Source organism: Vespula pensylvanica, chromosome 2, assembly GCF_014466175.1.
Source record: "Vespula pensylvanica isolate Volc-1 chromosome 2, ASM1446617v1, whole genome shotgun sequence".
Taxonomy (NCBI): domain Eukaryota; kingdom Metazoa; phylum Arthropoda; class Insecta; order Hymenoptera; family Vespidae; genus Vespula; species Vespula pensylvanica.
The window spans coordinates 4,448,238-4,466,970 of record NC_057686.1 but is presented as its reverse complement, the minus strand read 5'-3'; the positions used below and the strand labels follow the sequence as shown (position 1 = coordinate 4,466,970).

Genomic DNA, 18,733 nt, shown 5'->3' with positions numbered 1-18,733 from the left:
AGAGCGCTCGCTTAGCATGCGAGAGGTACCGGGATCGATACCCGGCGCCTCCAAATTTTTATTTTGATCCTTATTTTATATATATATATATATGTGTGTGTATAAATTATTTACCTTTCACCGAATGTAGATCACTTTCGTCGATCGAATCAATCCCTCTTGGAAATCTGTAGCAAGGGGGGCGTAGCTCAGATGGTAGAGCGCTCGCTTAGCATGCGAGAGGTACCGGGATCGATACCCGGCGCCTCCACTTAGGGATAATTTTTGAATCTCTTTTTCTTTTTTTGGATTCATTTACTTATTTAAGAAAATCTCTAAATCAGGACTTCCCATACGTTTACAGGTCGAGAACCGCTTTCAAAAGTGGTAATCTTTCGCGATCCACTCTTAATGAACTCTTCTCTGAATGGATATGTTAATTAGTTTCATATGTTACTTTTTGAATTGGGAAGGTCGAGTTGAATTAAGAAGATTTTATTTCTTTCCTGATAAAAGAATAAATAAATCATTTGGTTTTACTCCGATTAAAAAAATATTATATTATATCCTAATTCTTCATTTTATGATTCATTTATTTCGCTTCTAAGCAAGTAACTTTATTTGTAATCAAAATATATTTCATATATCTGCATTCACGGATCAAAAATCTCATTTATTGGTGAATATTTAACGTCAGAAATCTCTGAAATTTTTGATTTAAATAAGAATTGTTTTGTTTGATCTCAATTTTTTTAAACTGTTAATGATAGTATTACGCGAGTGAAATGACACGAGGTGGAGCACGCAGAGAGGGATGGGGTAGCGCAGAGGCGACAGAAATGGTACTCAATAACTTGTTCTACATTACGGCAAAGGTAATGTCACAGTACTTCGTGCAAGAATGTCATTGTAAAATTATAATTGAATGATCTCCTCTTTAAAGTTTATAGGTCAAATAGAAATAATGATGAATTATGTAAATTTCTTTTTAAGTTTTCCGATGAACATCCTAAGGATATCGAAGAATTATGGGCCACACTTTGTGGTTGTTGGCCAAACAATCTCAAAGTAATTATACGTTATCTTATAATTGTCTCGGGTATGGCTCCTCAAGAGTTACTTTCCTACGTAAGTATCACATAATTGTAGAAATATTTGCATATATTGGTATTAATATAAATGCATCCGAAAGAGTAGAAAAATGATAAAATGATTATAGGCTAAACGAGTGGTTCTCTACTTGGCCAGAGCACGACCTGATCGTCTCGTAGATGAAATGATGACTGAATTACAAACTGTCGAAACTCTTAATTGTTTGATCGAGCGTACAGAAACACCACCTTTTTATCGGCTAACCAGCATGCGTAAGGCTTCGTCTCACAGCGATGCACCTACCGCGGATCCTGCTAATCCTCCGCGAGATTTGGGAGTTGAAAAAGGTACCATTCATACTAAACGACATTCTGGCGAGGATCCCGTTAAAACTGGGTATGAGATTTGCTTTTCTGTATCGAGGATATACACTTTTTCGTTATTTTTTCCTTTTTTCTCTCTTTTCTTTTTTCATCAACAAATTATTTTTATAATTAGTTCCAAGTCCGATACTGCGTTACGTGCTCTCGCTGGATTTCAAACCCCAAGGACAGAAAAAACTAGGACAGCAAGTGGGCCGCCAGTTCTTCCGGACGATTTGTCGACTCCTACGACGGAAGTCGAAGTATATTGTTAATCTTTTTTTTTGTCGTATTATACTATAAGTATGCATATAGTTATATTTCATTGTATGTATATGATCCTAGCTAACTACAGACGAGTCTTGTTATATCGCACGACCAGTGGGTATGAGTGGTAAGACTCAATGCATTGGTGAAAAATTTGATATACCACAACCCCACCCATTGCCAATGCCAGAATACGGCGGATATTTTGCACCTTTAACCGAATACCTCCCTGATAGTTCGCAGCCTATAAGTGGCTTTCATAGGTATATCAATGATTATATCATTAGATTTTTGATTCAGCTATCGCCCAAACATATTATGTAAGTTGTAGATCATCGGAATTTGTAATTTCAGATGCAACATAGCAGTCATGCTGCTCACCGACGTTGTTGTAGATGGGGTGCAAGTTGACTGGGCGATTCACGTCCCTTTGATGTTGCATATTGTCTTTTTGGGTTTGGATCATTCGAGACCACTCGTAAGAGATCATTGTCGCTGTCTTCTATTAAATTTACTAGTCGTTCTCGGTGATCATAGAGATCATCTTGGGGTGGCAAGGATTTTACTTGCCTCAAAGACCAAACAATTAGGTTTAGGTCTTCCTACCCCAGCTTTACCAGTTTTGGAACATAATTTTACCGAAGTCGATCCAGAATTTGACAGTTACCTGTATGGACCACCGACAGTACCTCCACCCACCACACCACCACACTCTTCTTCACCTCCTCCGTCTTGTACACCACCCCCACCACCTCCACCTCCACCACCGCTACCACCTCCTTCATTTACGGAGACATCTGCGTCTTTTTCTGCACCACCTCCTCCACCACCACCACCTCCCCCACCGTCTCTGTTGTCCTCAGCGAATGGTACACCTACTCATTCACCCGTTCCTATATCCATGTCCACTACTCCAATATCCATGAATCACGTATTTCAGCAACTCGTAGACAATTGCAAAGATTATGGGGGCCCTCATTCCTATGGTACGATATTTCAAACTCGAATCAACTCACACATATTCTTTGGATTTAGTTTTATCGATTTACGTTATCTTAACGTTAGATTCTACAGTGTGCAATAGTTGGCCACCAACGTCAGGTACAAGCACAACGGTACCACCTGTGATAGTTACTCCAGAGGATAGTAATAATTGGGTTGGACCTCAACCTGGTCCGAACATGCCTATTCAAGATGTTATCAAATCTTTGATTAACTTTCTTGCATCTAGGTATGTACGAAGGAGTCAATGATTTAACCAATGGAGTAATTTTTAACGACATTGATTTGTTATAGAATAAATCAACCTTTATGGAACTATGAGGACATGACAGCTAAAGTATGGTGGGTTCGTAGTGCCGAGCAACTTACGGTATTATTACGACACGTTTTAAGAGTATTCAGAGATTCTTTGCCTCATGCATTAGTAAGCCAAAGATGGGCTCAAATTGCCTTACAATTGGGATTGTCCTGCTCGTCAAGACACTATGCTGGACGATCTCTTCAAGTGTTCCGTGCGTTACGTGTTCCTATTACATCGCGCATGCTTTCCGATATTTTATCTAGATTGGTTGAAACGGTTGCTGAACAAGGCGAAGACATGCAGGTACATAGAGTATTCTAGAGTATACTAATTTACATACGATCACTTGTTAATTATTTAATCTTTATTCCCAAATGCGAAATAATTTCCTTATTATAGGGCTACGTGACAGAATTACTTTTAACTTTGGAAGCAGCCGTTGATTCTTTAGAATCAGATTTTAGACCTTTAGATTTTATGAAAGAAATATTTAAATCCACGCCAAACTTAAATAACAAGGATCCCGTATCTGGTATAGTGATCGGAGGAAAACGTAGTCCTGGAGTAAATGGTTGTCCCACGGGACCACAAATTCTTTCTCACTTAAATCAAGTTGGACATACAAGAAGCACTAGTTATTCTGTCAGTTACTGTATGAAAAAATCCAGTGGTGGAAATACAACTGTGAGCGAATTGAAAGGTTCGTGTCTCCACCATATTTTTATATATCTCATTTCATTATTTGTAAATTTATCTTTTTTTTTCTTTTTATAGAATTAGATAACAGAGGGGGTTGTAACAAATACCCGAATTCTAATCTTTCGAGATCAAGATCAGCACAATCCTTGAAATTATTAGGGGATTCTGCGACCCAAGACGATAAGATGACAATTTTAGCACAGCTATTTTGGCTATCGGTTTCACTTTTGGAATCGGACTATGAACATGAATTTCTTCTCGCTTTGAGATTACTAAGTCGAGTACTTCATAGGTTACCCTTGGATCGTCCAGATGCTAGAGATAAAGTTGAAAAATTACAACAACAATTAAGATGGAACTCTTTTCCTGGAGTACACGCACTTCTGTTGAAGGGATGTACGAGTCCAAATACATACGAACCAGTCGTAACATTGCTTTCACAGTTTACTCCGTTACTGGATTTACCGGTGGTTGATCCCACTCAAAGTTTAGCTTTTCCAATGAATGTAGTTTCTTTACTTCCATACATGCTGTTGCATTATGAAGATGCAAATGAGTTGTGTATCAGAAGTGCAGAAAATATAGCACAAGTAATCATTTTTTAATTGTTCATTATGCTTACATATATTCGAATATTGTCAAACAATTTACACTGTATATCTGCTTACAGGTAAGTGCAGAAAAAGGAAAGAAACTAGAAAATTTGGGCACTGTCATGACTTTGTATAGTCGTCGTACATTCAGTAAAGAAAGCTTTCAATGGACTAAGTGTGTTGTTAAATATCTTTACGATACGTATGCTCATTTGAGCTTTGACATGTTAGCCTTCCTGGTCGAGGTATTAGAAAAAGGTCCAGGAAGTGTTGCGTTACCTGTGCTCAGTATCATACACTGTATATTACATTATGTTGATCTCGCATCGCAAGCAGCTCAACCAATTAACACTGAACTCTTGCAAGTTATTTCAAAATACGTTGAAGTAAGATCTTCTTTGTTAAAGAAAATTAAATTGATGGAGGGTTTGAAAATTTGGCCTAATTCCTTTACGATTTTTTTTAATAGGGACCTCACTGGAAGGAAGCACTTAAAATTTTAAAACTTGTTGTAACAAGATCCTCGACTTTAGTTGCACCACCGACATCAATGCATGTATCATCATGGGAATCATCTTTGGCATCACCACATCCAAGCTTTACGGACACGGAAATATTTACTAAAAAAGAGTTACCTGGTAGGTTACTCTTACATTATTATATACACATATTATTGCATGCAGTAAATACGTAATGAATATAAATTTGATTTCTTTTTTTTTTGCAACGCGGCATTTGCTCTCACTGATCGGATTACTTATTTATCAACACTCAGGTTGCGATAAAAATAATAACCATAATGTGTAGCTAGTAGTCAAATAAATTTAATATAATTTTTCTTTTTTAAAGAAAAAGAAATTTCCTTTTTAAAATTTCTTCTTTATTTAATTTTTACGCTATTATTAAAACGTCTGTATTCTTTATTTTTATTTTAGATTTATATTTACATACTTTATAGTACATAAGCGTCGGGCGTTTACAATTTCTTTCTTTTTTTTTTTTCTTATAACGATATGTATACGTGCAATAAATTGATATAATTGTTATTATAATTTTATAACAGGCCGGACAATGGATTTTACATTTGATCTTTCTCAAACACCTGTGATTGGAAGAAGATGGTTGATACGACAGGGTAACGAAGAAAAGTCTTTGGGTTCACCGCGATGTTCAATGTCTCTTTCACCGGCAGAGAGTACTGCCGTTTCTGGATGGAAAAGGCCTTGGATGTCACAGGTTTGTTATAAATATCTTTTATATTTGTATGACACGTAAAATAATATCTTGTTCTGCAGGGTCGTGTTAGAGAATGCTTAGTGAACTTGTTAACAACGTGTGGACAAAGGGTAGGATTACCGAAGAGCCCATCGGTTAGTATTATCATTTTTATTATTTTGCATTTAAAATTTAATTTTCCCTCCCTACCAGCTCGATAGTTAATAATAGCTATTCCTCATGAAAATTCATTTCCATTATATCCTTTTTTAGGATGAACACATTAGTTCAATGACATTATATAGCAAGGTAAAAGGTTTTTATAAATACAATTTGCACCTAAAAGTGAAAAAGATCGTTCAGATGTCACGAAAAAAAATTATAAGTCAATCAAACGTACACGCTTGAATGTAAATGTAGACACTTGCATACAGCAAAATTGAGTCGATGCGTAGATACAAACATTGACTAATGATTGAACACGAAAAGTGCACATAAACAGAATAGTTTTGCCGATAATAGATATCAAAGAAAATAACAAATATTTAAATTCAATTTTTTGTAATCTTTTTAACAAATGTAATTGTATTTGAATGTAGGTGATATTCAGTCAAAGTTCTGACTTAATGGAGAGACAATCTTCGATGGCTTCATCAACCGAGGAAGTTTCTGGTGCAAATAACGATTTAAGTGGAGGTTCTCGACGGGATGACGAACAATTTGGAGTGTTCAAGGACTTTGATTTTCTCGAATATGAGAGTGAAAGTGTGGAGGTAATTGAAATTGTTTTAATCGATTACCGATATTCGTGAAGAATGTATTCTTATTTTTATTATACATTATAGGGTGAAAGTACGGATAACTTTAATTGGGGCGTTAGACGTCGTCCTCTCAGTGAAGGAGAGGAAAGAGAACCTAGTCTACGACAGTTTGAGGAAAGTTTGAGTGAAAAAACGCAAACATCGAGCAAACATACTACTAGAGTAAATATTTCAAATATTTACGTTAGTTGTGTCGTATCAAAGCATAATGATATTATTACGATTAGCGTGGAGTCGCTGAAGAATCGTCCGACGACGAAGCTGGTTCGGAGTCGCCTTTGGACGAGGTACCTAGTGGATCTGGAGCGGGACAAGAAGCAAACAGTATTCCAGGAATGTTTCCACCCTCTTCTCTTTCAATACCTAGTAGAACACGCCACGATTCATCCACAAGGTCTGACACGTCGTAAGTTTCTGAATAAGAGTTGTGACGAATTTTTTCTCTAATCGTTTCGTTCATTTTCCTACAGTGGTTCCAGTGCAGGAGATCTCGGAGACGTGACACCTTGTAATGCATCACCGAATTTATCTGCCTTGATGCCGTTCAGACAAGTCGTCAGAGATGACGCTGAGGAAATTTGGCGACAACAAATTCAAGCTCTGATCACTCAGGCACCCTATACAACGCTAGATTTTTTCCAATTATTAAGTAGAATTATAAGGGTAATTACATCGTTTATATGTTTCTACATAGATACGTAGTTTCTATGTTAGAGAATATTTTGTGCTTTTATATTATTAGGATGTAAGCAGTAAATCTGTGGGTCTCACTCGGGAAGCATGCGCTCTATTATCCAATGGCAGTCCTGCTTCTAAACAATTAGGATATCATTTATCTAGTCATGCTGAACTACTTAGCGCGAAAGCCGAACCACCGTTAGTTTGGTTCTCAGTTTCTATTTTCTCACATCAAAGATTGCACGAATCTTTACGTTTCGAAATGTTGGAGATACAGCAACATCTCGAAACGTTTCCTGACAGAAAATATCACGCTACAGAGGTAAGTAATAATTTCGAAATGCGTCGACTTTATTTATCAACCATTTCCAATTTGATTACAGTGTCTGGAAGCAGTAAAAGCAACGACGAAACTTCAGGCATTAGGTGGTAGTACCACGATGGAAGCTGGTTTTGAGGAGATGCTCTTGGACCTAGGCAGGACACTTTACAAGTTGCATCTTCAATTATTACTATTAATAAAGGCGTCGAATAAAATGTTGGGAGTACTTATGGGTGCCGCGAGAAACGTACAGATTCCTTTGCAAGATATATCCGCGGAAATAGCTAATATGAAGACGGCATTGAGTAGAGCTTTGGAAGAAAGTACGGAAAGTGAACGAGGTACACCGACTCCAACACCTAGTCCTAGTCCTTTGCCAGCTGTTGGTGCTGTCGAGGACATGGCCAGGGTCGCTGAACTCCTTAGGAATGCACGATGGTGTCCAGCTTTGGAAGCTGTACGATTACACAGAGCACAGTGGCCTGGAGATCCTTTCCACGATGACGATGACGTAACAACAGCTGTCAACATGTATTGTAAACACTTGGGACAAGATAGATCTGGTAAGTTAATCGTTAGAAAAATAACCGCTTCTTCCTTCGTCAAAATGTAACTTTTTTTTCTTCTTATATCTCGTCAGATATTTTCGTGGTCACCCGAACGGACGATGAAATGGTAGAGATCTTTAATAAACTCATGGGGAGTTTATTTCAAGTTCTAACGTCTGTAACAGGTCTAGAGGCATCCGCGAAGTCAGCGCGCGCACAGCAGGATCATTCTAATCATTCGAAAACCGACTGTTAATTTATAAGCATTTTAGTATTATTGACGACAACTTGCCTAAACGTATATAAGAGCTCTTACAAATTTTAATAACCTTATGGATGTATTGTGTAGTATAAATTCGTAGAGAAAGAGGAAGAGAGAGAGAGAGAGAGAGAGAAAAAGAGAGAGACAAAAAAATGAATGAGAGCAAAAGTACGAGATCGTCGTTTTTTTTATTTTGTATTCTTTCTTTTTTTTTTGTTATGTTTCGCTTCTCCACAGAAATGACTTTAAAGATTATTTATGAAAAAGAACCAAAAATAAACGTACTAAAGCTCGATAAATCTTGTATCGATTTATAATCATCAAAAATGTTCAACACTTCGTTATATAACTTTCAATCATTGATCGATGATTACGAACTGACATCATGTTTCAAAATAAAGAACTTTGTTTATCAGTTCGTTAACACAGCAATCAAGAAAGCTATGAAGATAATAAGTAACATGGTTTGTTAAAAAGCTTATGTGTTCTCTTTTTATGTAATGAATTAATCACGCAAGGGAACTCGATATTTTAGGACGATATTTCTGATATAGTAGAGAGAAGAAATGCTATCGTCACTAGATCGCTGGATCCTTTTGGTGTCGAATGGTACACTTGTGGTAATATCAATATCAATAATATTGCTGAGAGTATTACGAACGAAATGCAAGAATGGAATAATTTGCCGGTACATTTAACGATAAAAATTTAGCCGAAAAATATAACGAAAGATATTATACATCTATAGATAGACGATACACGTTCTAGGAGTTAAAAGATTGGATGTTCAGTGTAGAATTCATTAAACTTTTTGTTAGAAATGATATGAATATTTACAAATATGAAGTAATTTGGAGCGTACCTACAAAGTCGTATCCTGAACCACAAGTGACGGTTAGTGTATTATTTGATATCGTTATAAATCTCAAGTATCCAGCGCATTATCCTGTCGACGTAAGTTTCATCCACTTTAAAGAATACCGGTAGAATAAGATAAATATATGATTATAAGAAATTTTCTTTAACCAGGTTACGTATATTTTCGAAGCTTGTCAATTTATCCATCGATTGGATATGACCTTTCAACCTAAGTGGCTTTACGATATATTAGATATGAAAACCATGATGTTTAAATCATTTGATTTTTAAACAAAGACGTCTATTATCGGATTTAACAATAATTATATACGGAAGGTAAACCTTTGGACATCTGCATTAAACTAGGGCATTATTTTTACGTTGCATTTTGAAAGTATACGTACCATGCAAAGTGTCGTAAAAGTAAGAGTGTCAGATTTCTCTACGAGCCGGCGCGACGAGCACGCGCCCGGCTAAACTCGGTTGCGCACCGGACGCCGGTACACTTTGGTCGGTCAAACAATAGGAGCAGGTGATACCCCAAGAAGAGAGGGTATACCTTCTCCTACCACTTTGCTCTTTCAATCACGTTGACCATGCTCGTATTAACCCATTAGTGCCGAGTCCTTTCCTCGATTCATTACGTGAACTCGTTCAAACGTATTTTTAATACTCGATCCTTGAGTTCCGAATAACTCCCTTATTAGTCGTCTAATTAATTTTTTTCTGGTGTCTTTTTTCTTTTGGTTCTTTTTCCAGCACGAAGTTATCTTTGACTAGTCAAAAAAAGATTTCTTTCGTTCTCTCCCACGAAGAAAGCGTACGTGACTAGAAAAAATATCTATGTAGAATCTCAACGAGACTATATATGTATGTACTGTACTGTATGTTGTATGCATGTATGTATACATGCATACATCGAGGAGGTGCGATCCGTGCGTTGGTCTTTCTGTTTTTTTGTCCGATCCTTCACTTCGGTTTTGGTAATAGAGACGACGAACCGAGAGGACAATTCGAAAATCTTCAAGGGATTTCACTGACTTTCGATGCACATGGTGGTCGAAAGCCACTGGGAGGTCTTTATCTCAGCAGGAGCCCCAGAATCGCTAACCACGTGTCGAGTGCGTTGAAATGAGTCGAGAAAGAAAGTGATTCGACGACTTCCACCTACTTGATAATAATCTCTATTCTCGCTCATTGACTATTTCTTAAAGACACGTGAATCAACGTTATTTCTTCAATAGACATTAAAAAAAAAAAGAACAAAAAAGAAGAAAAAGCATACAACGAGATTAACGTAGCACGTGTCGATTACACACGTACACGTCTCATTTATTTTTTCTTTTCGGGAGCCACCGTCTTTCACCTTACACTCGGCTCAATGTGTTTTCAGAGTTTTTACAAGGGATTCCATATTTCCTAAGCTTTTCTCCGAGTAGTAGTAGCAGGTTGCTTTTGGGTCAAAGAAGAGATTTGTCTAACGTAATTTGAGAAGAAGCCGGTCGGTATGGTTTTTTCTTTAACCGGTGTGAAATTGAACTCGCTCAAACAAGTTCATCCATTTCTTGTTCTTTTTTTTTATTTTTTTATTTTTCAAATACATTTTAATGATTCTCTTTCTCTCTCTCCCTCTTCCCATATTTTTTATTCCATATTTCACATAAATCAATGCGGATAAGGGAAAAGACAACCAAGAGAAACGAAAACAGGAACACCGTGACCCTTTGTAAATAATCAATCTCGGAATGTGGGTCAAAGAGAAATTTCGATTGGTAAGCAGCCACCACCAGCAACACTATCACAACCACAACCATTACGATGGCAACCACCATCGTCTATATTTATACGGGAGGCATTTTTTGTACGGCCATGCCCTAAACATCACATCCGCTGAGGTGCTTCCTTCTCTGTACTTCTTCCTCACGACGACGGCTTGGTTCGAACGAAGAAAAGCTAAAAGAAAAGAGGGAGTAATATCGGTGAAGGAACCACCGCCTCCTCACTTTCAGCAACTTCAAACATCCGTTGCACCAGCAGCCGTCGTCAGATCTTTTACCTCTTTCCACTTCATCCCTCTTAACAATTCTATCTCCTTCACCCTTTTGCTATCTTCTTCCTCTTCCTCTTTCCATTTTATCGATCTTCATTAAGCGCTCTGAAAGGACTTTCTTCCTCCTTTTAAAACACTATTACATTTATAATTTATAATTTGCAATAATTACATTACAGTTAACTGATTATTTATTATCTCGTGCGTTATAGTTTAAGATGAAGGATTTATAGATCGTAAATATTGGAAATACTCAGCTAAAGTTACTTTCGTTCGAATCGGTAAGGGGAATTTTTAAAATTGTCACCCTTCACCCAAGTACGGAAGTCTCTTGAGTTCGGATGCAAAACGCATCTGGATCAAAGCTACTGGACACGACGAGTTTCTACAAGAGAAACGACATTAGAAGGGGAAAAAATAAGAAAGAGAGAGAGAGAGAGAGAGGGAAAGGGAGAGAGATGTCCGTCGTTCGTGAACGGTGAGACACGTTCCGAAGTAGAAAGACCCACGTGCAAGGCTATGAACCAACTCGAATCACCAGCTGCCGATCCATCGCTGACTCCTGGAGCCCTGGAGTCGATCTAAAATTAGCAAGAGCAGCACCCCCGCCTAGCCCTTACATGGCCACGTCATGGGCACACGCTCGGCTACTTTCAGAGAAGAAAGCAACAAAAAAAAGGAAAGGAAAAGAAAAGGAAACAATAATAATCGCGGCTTGCCCGGCACGAGTCGATCGTGTGCGATATCCCACAGCTGTTGTTTCGAGGGAGGCCTCGTGTTTACTTCGGTAAAGATCGACGACGACGAGGAAACATGAAAGAGTTAATTGTTCGAGTCGTCTGAAAAATGGAAAGAGATTAGGACGATTTAAATCTTGATTTAAACAAACGTGTCTTTTGACTCTTCATTTTCGATTGACCTAGATTCTTATAAAAGATATTGCATGCGATGTCTTCGAACGAAGCTCTCTTTAACATCCACTCGTTAATTCTTTTTTTATCGCGGTAATTAAGGCAGGAAACACCGCAGTTAACCACATGGCTTCTGAATAGAGGCGACAAGCAATGAAAAAAATCACTAACGGCAAGACAATGAACCGTATCCTTTGGAGGATATTTTCATTATAGAACGAAGAATATTTATAATTTTCATTTCCTCTGTGGAATCCTTTCTTCTCCAATACGAATTAAATTGAAATTTAATATAAATTACACAGTCGATACCCTTGTCACGATTTATATTCTAGTCGTTCAGTAATCGTGAATACGATTGACATTGATGCCACAAGGAGGAAGAACTTACGAATCTCCCCTGGTAGTCCTTTCGAGTTCGTTGCCCTCTAATATTTGGTGGGCCAGAGGGCCACGAAAGAAGAAATCCTTTCGGTCTTCTCCTCGTGGTACAGGAGAGCCTCCGTCTGAGTACATCTGCGCCGAGCGGATGCAGCCTGCATTTTATGGCCGCCCAATGCAACCGATTCTCGTTTCTGCACCCGCACTCACACCCTACTACCACCTTCAGCACGCGGCACAACGACTTCTATAATTAGATTTCCTTCTTCCCTTCAGCTTAGACACCTTCGATCCACGTACGATCTCTCTTTGCATTACGAATCATAGAAATCTGACAGACATCCCACCTATTTTGTCTTCGTCTTTCTTCTGAGACGTCACTCGTTTGATATTGAAAAAAAATGGATAATAATCTTCAAAAAATTCTTTCTCATGATTTTATTTATGTTCTATGATTAAATAATGTTTCCGAAGATCTATTTCTACGCGTTAGTACTTCATATCATATATAATTTCTTTTACTATAGTAATGCTCGGTATAATTTATGTCGAATTAATCAAGTTAATCGGAAATGTATTATGCGATTCAAAAGAGAACTACGGTCACTATGACATTAACGAGTCATTCACAGATGTCACAGGTTTCTACTTGGCTATTTCGAACAGGTTGCGCTCGGATCTATTTTTTGATCATTGGCAACGACCGGATCCATGGATTCGTGTTCTCGACGACAGGTAGGCAGATAGGTAATTCAAATGGCAGCGATTAAATCGCTGACCGATCTATAAATGTATCCCGTCGTGCCAAAGGAGTGGCATCTTCGTAATTATAAATATCATTTAATTGTTGGTAATCAGCCAGTATTCTGACTCTCTAAAGAGGGAAATTTATGATCTTTGCTCGTGGCAGAAAATCTTGTCGGTCACGACACACCTACACTTTTACGACTTGCTATAAAGACCATTTTGTAGCGTTGTGACAGTTAACCAATACAGTATTTTCTTTATTTTATGATCGTCGAATCGATAAATTCAACTTTAACAAAATATTAACTTAGATTTATTCAATGGTTTGGCATTATTACAATTAAATGCTATACAAACATATTTGTAGAATAAACAAATGATTTTAAACAGATTTATTTCAAAAGAGATCAGATCTTTTAAATGAACAAACGAAAAATTTATTAAAGATTACTAAGGGATAGCAAATGTTTTAGCAGCTTGGCAACCTGACCCGATTCGTCGCTGATCCGCATGCAAATACGAGCTAAACTTAGAGACGTTCGATTTTCCTCCTTGCCGACGACAGATCGTGTTTTCGTCTTTGTCGACCTTAATCATTTCTCGTGGACTCATCCGTCCGCTGACGAATTTACACAATATTGTCGTAGGCGAGCACCTTTTGCTCCCATTTCGCAGCTGATCGAGCGACACCTCCATAGGATGTGAACGTTTCCAATTCGTCGTATAGCAAATTTATTAAGGACAACTTGATATATATATTTTTGTAATTAATATATCGAGGAAAAAGAATTTGTCATTTTCAAGAAAGTCTAATTTTTTTTGGATAAATTCCCACGACATACGACATACGTTTCATTCAAGCAGGACTTTAAAGGATTACGATAAGGTGGCTGATGAGCACTCTACATGGTGAGCCTGGATTCCTCAATGGGCCACTAGAAGGGAACGTTCTGAATGAACGTGCACGCGTACTTACTCATGTTACCCTACGTAATACGAACCATCTTTTGTTAACGTATAAAATTAAATGATCCTCAGGATCGTTTGACATCATTCGATCTACCTACAATCGAATTTCGTAACAATTAATCAATTAGAAGGGATTAACTTGTCAGTCTGATACAATTTAATTTTGAAATCTTTGATCATTTCTAAATAAAATAAAAGAATAAATGAAAATTTCATAGAAAAGTATTTCGTTAAAAGAGTTGTAAGAGTATCTACTGTATATTAGTGTTGCGTGTTGAATGCGTTCTCTTAAGTGTATGTGTGCGCTCTCGAAGACGGATAGGAAGGAACCGAATCTCATGAGGATGAAAGGAGACGAAAGAAGGGCGCGTGTCGGTCGCGTGCCGCTCGACGAGATGTGACTCGGTGTCTGCGACCCTCTCTCGTCCTTTAACCCCTCCCAAACTACAGTAGCGGATTTCACGCTTCCGCCCTAACCTCCGACACAGTTCTTTTCTTTTTTTACCTGACAATGAAAAAAATATTTTATCTCGTAGATTAAGTCTTCGTGAAAAATATTATAAGTTAATGATATCGACATATTAATTAATAGAGTACGATAATTAATACAAATAATAAAGAGCCTTTTTATATATATCCGTTGTTCGAAGATAAAGATAAAATAAATTTTTATTTATAAAGTAATATCTTGATATATCGATCAGAATTGATCTTATTTAAATTTCACTGTTACCAAGCGTTGTTTATGAAATTTTTTATACGTATAAATTATTGAATTATTATTACGTTAATTAGAAGATGAATTTGAAGAATCGTGATCGATCGAAAGTCGGCCGTTTAAATATCGTAGGGACATGTGTCGTTCACCGCAGGGCGAAGTACCTCTTGAATCCATCACTGTACCCTTCAGGACCACGACCTTAGGCCCCTCATCGTCTCGTCTACTTCCTCTTCCTCCGCCCCCTCATTTTTTCATCTTCTCCTTGAAGCCGTCTGGACTATGGCAATGGAAGAAAGAAACCACCCTGAGTATATCCAGGGTGGCAACGTGAGTTCGTCTTTTGCCGTGTAAGAGGATTTAACGGAGACAATAAGATCTAGGGAAAAAGAGATAGACACGTTAGATTTAATCTCTTTTTATCTAACGATCAGTGATTCGAGATAACGTGTTAACATGAGCGCCTACACATTTCGTCCTTTATCATCCTGACGTTTGATGAATTCTCATCATCTTTTTTTTCGCAACGATAGAAACCATTAACATTCTCTTAACCGTTTGAAAAAATAATCTTTCTTTCTTACACAAAATTTTAATCTAATCACGTTACATACCAATTTATTAAAATAAGCTTTAGGTTTTGTCAAGACATCATGAAAACGAACTAACTCCGGGAAATTATCGATGATCAAGATGATTTATCATTTGATTTTTCTAAAAATGATTCTTCCAGTAAGATCGGAAAAGATAACAACTTAGTGACCGAATTTGTTCTCGATCGAAACGGTTAAACTCAATGGCAGCGTTCGTCTGTTCTTGACGCATATATAACAAGAGAGAAGAAAGAAATAAAGGGAGAGAGAGAGAGAGAGAGAGAGAGAGAGAGAGAGAGAGAGAGAGAGAGAGAGAGAGAGAGAGAGACGGGGAAAAAACGCAGGAATTACTCGCGTAAAAGGGAGAAGGAAGGGCCCTCTATCTCTTCCTTCGTCGTCGTCTCGATCGAGATCCGCAGACGGTCCGGCCGAGTGTAGAATTTCGTCGTGAAATTTTGTGAATGAACCCTCGTGACTCGCGCTTTTGAATGGAAACCGACGGGCCAGTTTTTACGAAAACACCACTGCCACAGGATGCGGGTGCGTACAGAGAGACAGAAAGATAGAGAGAGAGAGAGAAAAAAAGAGAAAGAGAGGCAGAGAGAGCTCCCTTCACTTTTATCGTTTTTTATGTTTCTCTTTTCTTGTTCAACGGGAGAGGGTGGATAAAGAAAGAGAGAGATAGAAGATCGCCAGCTGATCGCCTCCGCCTTTGAAAAGGTTTCGCAAAATGCGAGCACGTGCTCGTGTGCGTGGCCTCCTTTAGATTTGCATGCTTACTTGCCACCTGCGAAGCCGGATCGTTTCTTGTTCCGATTCTTGCTCAGAATCCATCATTCGAATTGTACTACTTTCTTCGTTCCGGCCATATTTCGTTATACTCGTTAACGATTTTTTTAAAGATTTGTTAACGTGTCAAACGCTACGTAATAAAAATTATTAAGTATACAAAAAATATACAAGAAATTGATATTAGTCAGTTTATCGAAAATACAAATTATTTTTTGGGGTTGAAATATTGTTGAAGAATTATCATTTGTAAAACTCTGTCACCATCGTTATAGGAAGCAACGATACCGATAATATATCTATCTATACTTGTATATTTTATATACAACGATATATGGAGTAATATTATCTTTAAATCTATCTATTGAAGATATGAAATCAAAAAGAAAGGAAATAGTTTTAATATAATTTACGTCTTAATATATACATTAATATTATTATTTTTTAGAAAGATATATCGATTTGTTCGATGCTAATGTTATTGCATCGAATGATCGATTAATTCTCGATCGATATCATCTTTCGTCTTATTTCATATGATGATTAGGAAAAGAATGACAATCATCTTTCTTTGTATTTCATATGATGGCTTGAAGAAGGGTGGTAGTGGGGAGGGGGCAAGTGGCTGTACGACGACGAGACATAAAAAAAGCAATGCAAAGGGTGGTGTGCCAGAATGGTGGGGGTAGATTCGAGGGTCCGAAACAGGCTGCCGCTCGCTGTCTCTCCGGAAGGAACTGTCTCCCTTTATCCCTGAAGACATTCCTTCCAACACGAGCTAACGTACTCTATGACGGTGTTCTCCCACTTCTACATACGACATATACACATACATGCCTACATATGTCCCCTCTCCCCGTTAACCTTTTGCACCCAGAACTAAATTAAGAATCGTTCCGGTCGTCGTTTTCCCTCCCTAGCCTTGTCAGTTAATTTCTTATTTTTTCCTCTTTTTTTTCATCTTTTTTTTATATATATATTTATATATACTCGCTCGCATCTTTTAAAGTTGATCTATATGATCTATAGATAAAAATTAATCACAAAGTACAACTTTGTAAAAAATTTTTGTAATAAATCTAAATCTAGATCGATATGCTTGTCTAAATGTTACAACAGGATATTGTTTATGTTTCTTAATGATTCATCATGTTCATTGTGTAAAGGAAATAATAGGAATCATTTTCTCTAGTGTCATTGCACTCGACGGAGCCCTAGCCGCGAAAGTACACGTAAACGGCTGAAAATTTGTGCTGGCACGCGACCAAAATTTCTCCCTTTTCTTCGTCTTCCACGTTTTCGTCTTTCATCTTCCAGGGAACGAACCTTGGTCGGAGACTAAGGCTGGAGGGAATCAGACTTGTTCTATCGTCTCGTCGTCTTTTCATTTTGTTCTTTTATATGACATATATATATATATATATATATATATATATATATATATATATATAATACAAATAATGTAAAAATATTGTAAAAATCTTGAGAAACCGAAAATCCTATCTTCGCAAGAAATCTAACGCAAAGAAATATTAGATATTCTATGAAATATGAAACACAAACGTGTAGTAGAAAGCTGAAACGTCGCCTGGTACGTTTGGCAAGACATCAAGCATACATATTTTGCTAACGAAGTAACGCCGGACAGGTCTCACAGTATTCTCACGAAGAAGTCAAAGAAAAAGGAGGAATGGAAGGCCACCTAGGCGGCTTTTCCACCTAGTCGACAAACTAAGAAAATGGTAGAGCTCGGGATTTCTAACTTCTAATCTTTCGTGTCGTACCTCTCACAACTCGCGGATGACCGTGGAATAGGAGAGAGGTGGTTTACCCGGAGAACGCGACAGCTGCATCGAGCCACCGGCCTGAAAATAGCTCGACAACCCCATGCCGAGACCAACTTCTCTCTCTCTCTCTCTGTCTCTCTTTCTTTCTGTCTGTCTGTCTGTCTGTCTATCTGTCTTTCTTTCTCTCTCTCTCTTTCTCTCTCTCTCTCTCTTTTTCTCTTCCTTTCTCTCTTTTTCTCTTCCTTTCTCTCTTTTTCTCTTTCCAATCTTTTTTTCTTAATTTTTCCCGTTTGAAAAGCGACCCACCCACGAACCTTTTAAACAGCAATCGCGTGCTTTTTCTACTTTTCTCGTTGAGGAATAGAAGGAGAGTTGAAAAGCTAGAGATGATAGTGATGGTAGTGGTTGACACGTTCGTCGAAAAAGGGAGTAATCTTTAAGCTCTTGTACGACGAGTGTTGATTTATCATAGGAGGGAAACAGGCGTTTCCGGATTGTTTACGTATACTATGTAATGCTCTAGACATTACTCGTTTTCCCCGCCCTTAAGTTCGTCCTTCGTTCTACGAGGATCATTCTTAATGACTTGTCCTTCGTCGTTCGGTTAACAAAAAATTAGACTTTTCTCAACCTAATATTTTCTTTAAAAACTATTTCTTCGTACCTAATCTCTTTCTCTCTCTTTTTTTCTTCTTTTCTTCTGCGGCTTTCTTTGAGAGGTAAAGTACTTAGGCGAGCTCGTGCCTTCCGGCTTTACTTAATTTTATTTATAGCATTTATAACCCATGG

At 37.7% G+C, this 18,733-nt stretch overlaps 2 protein-coding genes and 1 non-coding gene across 23 annotated transcripts in view; all 3 read left to right on the top strand.

Moving 5' to 3' along the window:
- Positions 1-8,622, top strand: part of LOC122626847 (protein furry) — a 28,039-nt gene extending 19,417 nt beyond the window's left edge. For 15 of the 21 annotated variants that reach the window (XM_043807273.1, XM_043807265.1, XM_043807277.1 and 12 more), the window contains 22 exons: positions 750-854; positions 973-1,107; positions 1,199-1,467; positions 1,570-1,696; positions 1,779-1,963; positions 2,055-2,686; positions 2,766-2,931; positions 2,997-3,306; positions 3,403-3,703; positions 3,778-4,292; positions 4,373-4,681; positions 4,765-4,933; positions 5,359-5,531; positions 5,591-5,665; positions 5,784-5,819; positions 6,110-6,283; positions 6,356-6,493; positions 6,559-6,737; positions 6,802-6,994; positions 7,074-7,331; positions 7,393-7,894; positions 7,972-8,622. In XM_043807273.1, coding sequence (XP_043663208.1) covers positions 750-854; positions 973-1,107; positions 1,199-1,467; positions 1,570-1,696; positions 1,779-1,963; positions 2,055-2,686; positions 2,766-2,931; positions 2,997-3,306; positions 3,403-3,703; positions 3,778-4,292; positions 4,373-4,681; positions 4,765-4,933; positions 5,359-5,531; positions 5,591-5,665; positions 5,784-5,819; positions 6,110-6,283; positions 6,356-6,493; positions 6,559-6,737; positions 6,802-6,994; positions 7,074-7,331; positions 7,393-7,894; positions 7,972-8,135 — 5,115 coding nt within the window. In that variant the 3' untranslated portion in view covers positions 8,136-8,622. Of the gene's footprint in view, positions 1-749; positions 855-972; positions 1,108-1,198; positions 1,468-1,569; positions 1,697-1,778; positions 1,964-2,054; positions 2,687-2,765; positions 2,932-2,996; positions 3,307-3,402; positions 3,704-3,777; positions 4,293-4,372; positions 4,682-4,764; positions 4,934-5,070; positions 5,302-5,358; positions 5,532-5,590; positions 5,666-5,783; positions 5,820-6,109; positions 6,284-6,355; positions 6,494-6,558; positions 6,738-6,801; positions 6,995-7,073; positions 7,332-7,392; positions 7,895-7,971 lie in introns of those variants that run through there. The other 6 variants (XM_043807281.1, XM_043807280.1, XM_043807287.1 and 3 more) reach the window with 4 other exon arrangements.
- Positions 178-250, top strand: Trnaa-agc. Its single transcript has one exon. It is a non-coding gene; the product is annotated as a tRNA-Ala (tRNA).
- On the top strand, positions 8,468-9,290 carry LOC122627293 (A-kinase anchor protein 14-like). The gene is made up of 4 exons (XM_043808349.1): positions 8,468-8,605; positions 8,677-8,829; positions 8,910-9,095; positions 9,171-9,290. The coding sequence occupies exons 1-4, from the start codon at positions 8,468-8,470 to the stop codon at positions 9,288-9,290; spliced, it is 597 nt and encodes a 198-aa protein (XP_043664284.1).
- The last annotated feature ends 9,443 nt before the right edge of the window (positions 9,291-18,733 follow it).